General features: G+C 33.6%; 1 protein-coding gene across 1 annotated transcript; it reads left to right on the top strand.

The window, feature by feature from the left end:
• Positions 1 to 413: 413 nt before the first annotated feature.
• Positions 414 to 7,926, top strand: ccdc124 (coiled-coil domain containing 124). The gene is made up of 5 exons (XM_058073323.1): positions 414 to 530; positions 1,070 to 1,247; positions 4,870 to 5,062; positions 5,153 to 5,258; positions 7,216 to 7,926. The coding sequence occupies exons 2-5, from the start codon at positions 1,089 to 1,091 to the stop codon at positions 7,418 to 7,420; spliced, it is 663 nt and encodes a 220-aa protein (XP_057929306.1). The 5' UTR covers positions 414 to 530; positions 1,070 to 1,088; the 3' UTR covers positions 7,421 to 7,926.
• The last annotated feature ends 681 nt before the right edge of the window (positions 7,927 to 8,607 follow it).

Here is an 8,607-nt window from a genome sequence, read left to right as displayed (position 1 = left end):
AAACATGAGTGCCTCTGACTCTGATCATGATATAACCCACCAAACACACACGTATTCGCTGTTTGTGACGTATAATTCACAGCGTCGACGCCGCCCTGTTTGTTAAAATGAATATCGGTTGTGTCCGTTGCCATTTAAGGCATTATGGCTGGTAAAACTGCACCGTTTGTACCAAAATGGAAGGTATGTTTTTCTTTTTAGTAAATTAACAACGCTGATTTTTTTTAACTTGCTAAGATTGTCCCTAATAGACTATTATTATTATTATTATTATTATTATTATTATTATTATTATTATTATTATTATTATTATTATTATTATTATTATTATTATTATTATTATTATTATTACTACAACACAAGATCTATTATTAACATAATCGAATATCAAAATATATAGAATGTTAGCGTTACTTGTTGACGTCATCAGAGTGCGCCGCTACGTGAAAGGAGTGGAATCGGTGGCAGATGCCTCTTCGTAACAACAGACTACTGTCGTCTGGTTACGACCCGAATTTCGTCTGATACTGGTATTATATAATACTTCTTCTTAAATTATATTTATTTTTGCTCTTCTCGCGCTCATAAACGAAGATAGGTGGGCAGTTTAGTCAATAAACAACGAGACGTGTTTATTTGGCTAACATCCTGCTAGCCGAGAGTCGCCCTAAACAGAGGAAGAGAAATCATGTATTTATATTTTTCTACTTATTTTTTTCTCTTAGCATTTGTTTGTTAGCTTGTAAGTTTGATTGCTGTATTCAGAAACGACGCAGTTATGGTTGTTGTGAATTCCACCCATCCCCTTTTGCACATTTGAACATTTAACGACTTGGCAATAGTCTTTTATTGTGTATATATTATGGGGGAACATCCTGTTTCAAATCATGCAATAAAGATTAATAAAGATTAATACATGACCTGAATATCTCTAACTTTTCATGAGTGAGTCATATACAATGCCACAATTCAATAAATAGTAACAGAAAATGAAAAGAAAGTAGTTTTAAAGTGATTCCATGAATTCCCACTATGTCTCATAATGAAGTCACTTCCTCTTTCTTATCAGCGGAACAGCGGCTGCTGGGATGCCAAAGAAGTTCCAGGGTGAGAACTCCAAGGCGGCCACGGCCAGAGCTCGCAAGGCGGAGGCCAAGGCAGTAGCGGACGCTCGTAAGAAGCAGGAGGAGGACGATGCCTTGTGGCAGGAAACTGACAAACACGTACTCAAAAAAGAGCAGAGAAAGGTAGGCACCGTCTCCAAAGGGATTCGTACTCCAGTAATTCCGTGGATCAACTTTACTTATGATATTTAACTAAGACAAGGCGCCGAGTATGATTCCTAATTGATAAAAATAATATTTTTGTAGCTAGAGCGTAGAAAGCCTTTTTTTAAACATTATTAGAGCCCTCTGGATATAAACTAAAACTAAATTAATGCATTATTTCATCATTCTAAATACGGTTTTAACATTATTAGAGCCCCATAGACATAAACTAACACCCCTATAGTCACCTTTAAACTCGTATAACCCAATATAGTAGGCACACTAAGAATAAATAAGCCATAAATGAATGCATTATTTCATCATTCTAAATACGGTTTAACATTATTAGAGCCCCGTAGACACAAACTAACACCCCTATAGTCACCTTTACACTCGTATTACCCAATATAGTAGACACACTAAGAATAAATGAGCAATTTAATGCATAAATGAATGCATTATTTCATCATTCTAAATACGGTTTTAACATTATTAGAGCCCCGTAGACATAAACTAACACCCCTATAATCAACTTTACACTCATACTACAATATAGTAGACACACTAAGAATAAATTAGCAATTTAATGCATAAATGAATGTATTTTTTCATCATGCTAAATACAGTTTTAACATTATTAGAGCCCTGTAGACAAAAACTAACACCCCTATAGTCACCTTTACACTCATATTACCCAATATAGGAGACATACTAAGAGTAAATAAGCCATTTAAGGCATAAATAAGCTTCATAGAAACTTACAAGAAGAAAGTTGAAATAATTAACATTATTAGAGCCCGGTAGACAAAAACTAACACCCCTATAGTCACCTTTACACTCATATTACCCAATATAATAGACACACTAAGAATAAATGAGCAATTTAATGCATAAATGAATGCATTATTTCATCATTCTAAATACGTTTTTAACATTATTAGAGCCCAGTAGACAAAAACTAACACCCCTATAGTCACCTTTACACTCATATTACCCAATATAGTAGACACACTAAGAATAAATAAGCCATTTAAGACATAAATGAATGCATTATTTCATCATTCGAAATACGGTTTTAACATTATTAGAGCCCCGTAGACAAAAACTAACACCCCTATAGTCACCGTTACACTCATATTACCCAATATAGGAGACATACTAATAGTAAATAAGCCATTTAAGGCATAAATAAGCTTCATAGAAACTTACAAGAAGAAAGTTGAAATAATTAACATTATTAGAGCCCGGTAGACAAAAACTAACACCCCTATAGTCACCTTTACACTCGTATTACCCAATATAGTAGGCACACTAAGAATAAATAAGCCATTTAAGACATAAATTAATGCATTATTTCATCATTCTAAATACGGTTTTAACATTATTAGAGCCCTGTAGACAAAAACTAACACCCCTATAGTCACCTTTACACTCGTATTACCCAATATAGTAGACACACTAAGAATAAATAAGCCATTTAAGGCATAAATTAATGCATTATTTCATCATTCTAAATACGGTTTTAACATTATTAGAGCCCCGTAGACACAAACTAACACCCCTATAGTCACCTTTACACTCGTATTACCCAATATAGTAGACACACAAAGAATAAATGAGCAATTTAATGCATAAATTAATGCATTATTTCATCATTCTAAATACGGTTTTAACATTATTAGAGCCCAGTAGACAAAAACTAACACCCCTATAGTCACCTTTACACTCATATTACCCAATATAGTAGGCACACTAAGAATAAACAAGCCATTTAAGGCATAAATGAATGCATTATTTCATCATTCTAAATACGGTTTTAATATTATTAGAGCCCTGTAGACACAAACTAACACCCCTATAGTCACCTTTACACTCGTATTACCCAATATAGTAGGCACACTAAGAATAAATAAGCCATTTAAGGCATAAATGAATGCATTATTTCATCATTCTAAATACGGTTTTAACATTATTAGAGCCCCGTAGACAAAAACTAACACCCCTATAGTCAACTTTACACTCATACTACAATATAGTAGACACACTAAGAATAAATGAGCAATTTAATGCATAAATGAATGCATTATTTCATCATTCTAAATACGGTTTTAACATTATTAGAGCCCCGTAGACAAAAACTAACACCCCTATAGTCACCTTTACACTCATATTACCCAATATAGTAGGCACACTAAGAATAAATGAGCCATTTAAGGCATAAATTAATGCATTATTTCATCATTCTAAATACGGTTTTAACATTATTAGAGCCCCGTAGACACAAACTAACACCCCTATAGTCACCTTTACACTCGTATTACCCTATATAGTAGACACACTAAGAATAAATGAGCCATTTAAGGCATAAATGAATGCATTATTTCATCATTCTAAATACGGTTTTAACATTATTAGAGCCCTGTAGACAAAAACTAACACCCCTATAGTCACCTTTAAACTGGTATTACCCAATATAGTAGACACACTAAGAATAAATGAGCAATTTAATGCATACATGAATGCATTATTTCATCATTCTAAATACGGTTTTAACATTATTAGAGCCCTGCAGACACAAACTAACACCCCTATAGTCACCTTTACACTCGTATTACCCTATATAGTAGACACACTAAGAATAAATGAGCCATTTAAGGCATAAATGAATGCATTATTTCATCATTCTAAATACGGTTTTAACATTATTAGAGCCCTGTAGACAAAAACTAACACCCCTATAGTCACCTTTAAACTGGTATTACCCAATATAGTAGGCACACTAAGAATAAACAAGCCATTTAAGGCATAAATGAATGCATTATTTCATCATTCTAAATACGGTTTTAACATTATTAGAGCCCCGTAGACACAAACTAACACCCCTATAGTCACCGTTACACTCGTATTACCCAATATAGTAGGCACATTAAGAATAAATAAGCCATTTAAGGCATAAATGAATGCATTATTTCATCATTCTAAATACGGTTTTAACATTATTAGAGCCCCGTAGACATAAACTAACACCCCTATAGTCACCTTTACACTCGTATTACCCAATATAGTAGACACACTAAGAATAAATGAGCAATTTAATGCATAAATGAATGCATTTTTTCATCATGCTAAATACAGTTTTAACATTATTAGAGCCCTGTAGACAAAAACTAACACCCCTATAGTCACCGTTACACTCATATTACCCAATATAGGAGACATACTAAGAGTAAATAAGCCATTTAAGGCATAAATGAATGCATTATTTCATCATTCTAAATATGGTTTTAACATTATTAGAGCCCCGTAGACAAAAACTAACACCCCTATAGTCACCTTTAAACTGGTATTACCCAATATAGTAGGCACACTAAGAATAAACAAGCCATTTAAGGCATAAATGAATGCATTATTTCATCATTCTAAATACGGTTTTAACATTATTAGAGCCCCGTAGACAAAAACTAACACCCCTATAGTCACCTTTACACTCATACTACTCAATATAATAGACTTGAAAAAACATAAAATAATTTTATAGTATGTGTATTGTGTCCAAAAACAGCATCTGAACATCTGAAGTAATTTTTCTACATTTCTGAAGGACGACAAGGAGAAGAGGAGGGCGGAGATGTTGGAAAGGAAAAAGGAGACCCAGCGGCTCCTGGACGAGGAGAACGCCAAACTGAAAGGCAAGACCCAGAAAGATGGCGGTGGAAGCGGTGGCAAAGTGACCCGGGCCCAGATCGAGGAGGCCATCCAGATGGTGCAGCAGCCTCAGGAGCTCAAGCCAAAACGTAAACATGATGAAGACGATGAAGATTAACAATGACGTTAAAATTCCACATGATAAAGACGTTTATCAACATCACACTTTCACATTCCAGAGAAGAGCCACCTGGAGACGCCACTGGAGGAAAACGTCAACAGGATTCTCATTGAGGACGGAACGGTGGAAGCAAGAACAATAGAAGATGCCATTGCTGTGCTCAGGTACCAACATTTTTTATTTGTTAAAACCGTATTTAGAATGATGAAATAATGCATTCATTTATGCCTTAAATGGCTTATTTATTCTTAGTGTGTCTACTATATTGGGTAATACGAGTGTAAAGGTGACTATAGGGGTGTTAGTTTTTGTCTACAGGGCTCTAATAATGTTAAAATCGTATTTAGAATGATGAAATAATGCATTCATTTATGCATTAAATTGCTCATTTACTCTTAGTGTGTCTACTATATTGGGTAATACGAATTTAAACGTGACTATAGGGGTGTTAGTTTTTGTCTACGGCGCTCTAATAATGTTAAAACCGTATTTAGAATGATGAAATAATGCATTCATTTATGCATTAAATTGCTCATTTACTCTTAGTGTGTCTACTATATTGGGTAATACGAATTTAAACGTGACTATAGGGGTGTTAGTTTTTGTCTACGGCGCTCTAATAATGTTAAAACCGTATTTAGAATGATGAAATAATGCATTCATTTATGCCTTAAATGGCTTATTTATTCTTAGTATGTCTACTATATTGGGTAATACGAATTTAAACGTGACTATAGGGGTGTTAGTTTTTGTCTACGGGACTCTAATAATGTTAAAACCGTATTTAGAATGATGAAATAATGCATTCATTTATGCATTAAATTGCTCATTTATTCTTAGTGTGTCTACTATATTGGGTAATACGAGTGTAAAGGTGACTATAGGGGTGTTAGTTTTTGTCTACAGGGCTCTAATGTTAAAACCGTATTTAAAATGATGAAATAATGCATTCATTTATGCATTAAATTGCTCATTTATTCTTAGTGTGTCTACTATATTGGGTAATACGAATTTAAACGTGACTATAGGGGTGTTAGTTTTTGTCTACAGGGCTCTAATAATGTTAAAAACGTATTTAGAATGATGAAATAATGCATTCATTTATGCTTTAAATGGCTTATTTATTCTTAGTGTGTCTACTATATTGGGTAATATGAGTGTAAAGGTGACTATAGGGGTGTTAGTTTTTGTCTACGGGGCTCTAATAATGTTAAAACCGTATTTAGAATGATGAAATAATGAATTAATTTATGCATTAAATGGCTTATTTATTTGTAGTGTGACTACTATATTGGATAATACGAGTGTAAAGGTGACTATAGGGGTGTTAGTTTATATTTATGAGGCTCTAATAATGTTAAAACCATATTTAGAATGATGAACTAATGCATTAATTTATGCCTTAAATGGCTTATTTATTCTTAGTGTGTCTACTATATTGGGTAATACGAGTGTAAAGGTGACTATAGGGGTGTTAGTTTTTGTCTACGGGGCTCTAATAATGTTAAAACCGTATTTAGAATGATGAAATAATGCATTCATTTATGCATTAAATTGCTCATTTATTCTTAGTGTGTCTACTATTTTGGGTAATACAAGTGTAAAGGTGACTATAGGGGTGTTAGTTTATGTTTATGGGGCTCTAATAATGTTAAAACCGTATTTAGAATGATGAAATAATGCATTCATTTATGCCTTAAATGGCTTATTTATTCTTAGTGTGTCTACTATATTGGGTAATACGACTGTAAAGGTGACTATAGGGGTGTTAGTTTTTGTCTACAGGGCTCTAATCATGTTAAAACTGTATTTAGAATGATGAAATAATGCATTCATTTATGCCTTAAATGGCTTATTTATACATAGTGTGCCTACTACATTGGGTAATACGAGTGTAAAGATGACTATAGGGGTGTTAGTTTATGTGTATGGGGCTCTAATCATGTTACATGTTACACATTGTTGACAAATGTCACCATGCACGTCCACGTCCGCTTGAAACAGACCATAGCGTAAATCTCGTAATACGATCGCACGCCGCCACGGGAGGAAAGAAGACTCGAGACCAGCTCAAGACTCAAGACGAGCGAGTTTGATGCCGCCACTCTCCTTGTCTTCCAGCGTGGTGCCCGAGGACCTGGATCGCCATCCCGAGCGCAGGCTGAAAGCCGCTTTTGCCTCCTTCGAGGAAGCCAACATGCCCCGCTTAAAGATGGAGAACCCCAACATGAGATTGTCTCAGCTGAAGCAGCAGCTGAAGAAGGAGTGGACAAAGTCCCCCGAGAACCCCCTCAATCAAAAGTTTGCCGTGTACAACGCCAAGTGAAGGCACCATCTCTCCCCCACTTCATATTAATTAATACTTATAAACAAAGTACATCGGATACTTCATTCATACAAAATAATCATAATATAATATCTCGGCTTCCTCACAGGGCGTCTTAATAAATATAACGACATCATTACATCATTTTCAGATGTTTCCATACTAATTTATTAAAGTTAAAGTTATCCGGTGACAAATATGTCCCATAAGTTCTTTATTCAGTTCTTCGTTTTTTTTTAGAGGTGAGGTCATATGGTGCTTTGTTCCCGAGAGGCTGAATGTAAGCGTCCTCTTATCTCCTCCACCAGATTGTGGGGCCGTTTAGTTTGCTGTGATTTTTATTCCTACCCCCCCCCCCCTCAATTAGGAGACAAGGGGACGGGGGGGCATCTGAGGTGAAGCCATTCAAAGTGTGGACAAGGTGGCTCTCATTAAAATGCAAAATGTAATAACTCAGTTGGATGTGACATGGTCTATTTTGCCGGAAAATAAATTATATTTTCATGTTTTATGTAGCTGATTAAAAAAAAAAAAAAAATCTTTATTTTTTTTCCCACTAGTGTTGCTTTCAAAAAAAAATTTAATTAATTTTTTTTCCACTAGTGTTGCTTTCAAAAAAAAATCAAATTTATTTTTTTTCCACTAGTGTTGCTTTTTAAAAAAAAAAACAAAAATCAAATTTATTTTTTTTCCACTAGTGTTGCTTTAAAAAAAAAATCAAATTTATTTTTTTCCCACTAGTGTTGCTTTAAAAAAAAAATCAAATTTAATTTTTTTTCCACTAGTGTTGCTTTAAAAAAAAAATCTAATTAATTTTTTTCCACTAGTGTTGCTTTAAAAAAAATCTAATTTATTTTTTTTTCCACTAGTGTTGGCTTTAAAAAAATCAATTTTTCTTTCCACTAGTGTTGCTTAAAAAAAAATCTAATTTATTTTTTTTCCACTCGTGTTGCTTTAAAAAAAAATCTAATTTATTTTTTTCCACTCGTGTTGCTTTAAAAAAAAAATATATATATTTTTTTCCACTAGTGTTGCTTACAAAAAAAAATCAAATTTATTTTTTTCCACTAGTGTTGCTTACAAAAAAAATCTAATTTATTTTTTTTCCACTAGTGTTGCTTTAAAAAAAAAATCTAATTTATTTTTTTCCACTAGTGTTGCTTTAAAAAAATATATATATATATTTT

Source organism: Doryrhamphus excisus, chromosome 5 (assembly GCF_030265055.1).
Source record: "Doryrhamphus excisus isolate RoL2022-K1 chromosome 5, RoL_Dexc_1.0, whole genome shotgun sequence".
Taxonomy (NCBI): domain Eukaryota; kingdom Metazoa; phylum Chordata; class Actinopteri; order Syngnathiformes; family Syngnathidae; genus Doryrhamphus; species Doryrhamphus excisus.
This window is presented reverse-complemented; position numbering and strand designations above follow the sequence as displayed.

Excerpts from the sequence above, each read along its gene's own strand:
- ccdc124 (XM_058073323.1), top strand. The coding sequence starts at position 1,089 with ATGCCAAAGAAGTTCCAGGGTGAGAACTCCAAGGCGGCCACGGCCAGA. Across the intron at positions 5,063-5,152 it reads TCAGGAGCTCAAGCCAAAAC|AGAAGAGCCACCTGGAGACG; the intron begins GTAAACATGATG and ends TTCACATTCCAG. Across the intron at positions 5,259-7,215 it reads GATGCCATTGCTGTGCTCAG|CGTGGTGCCCGAGGACCTGG; the intron begins GTACCAACATTT and ends CTTGTCTTCCAG.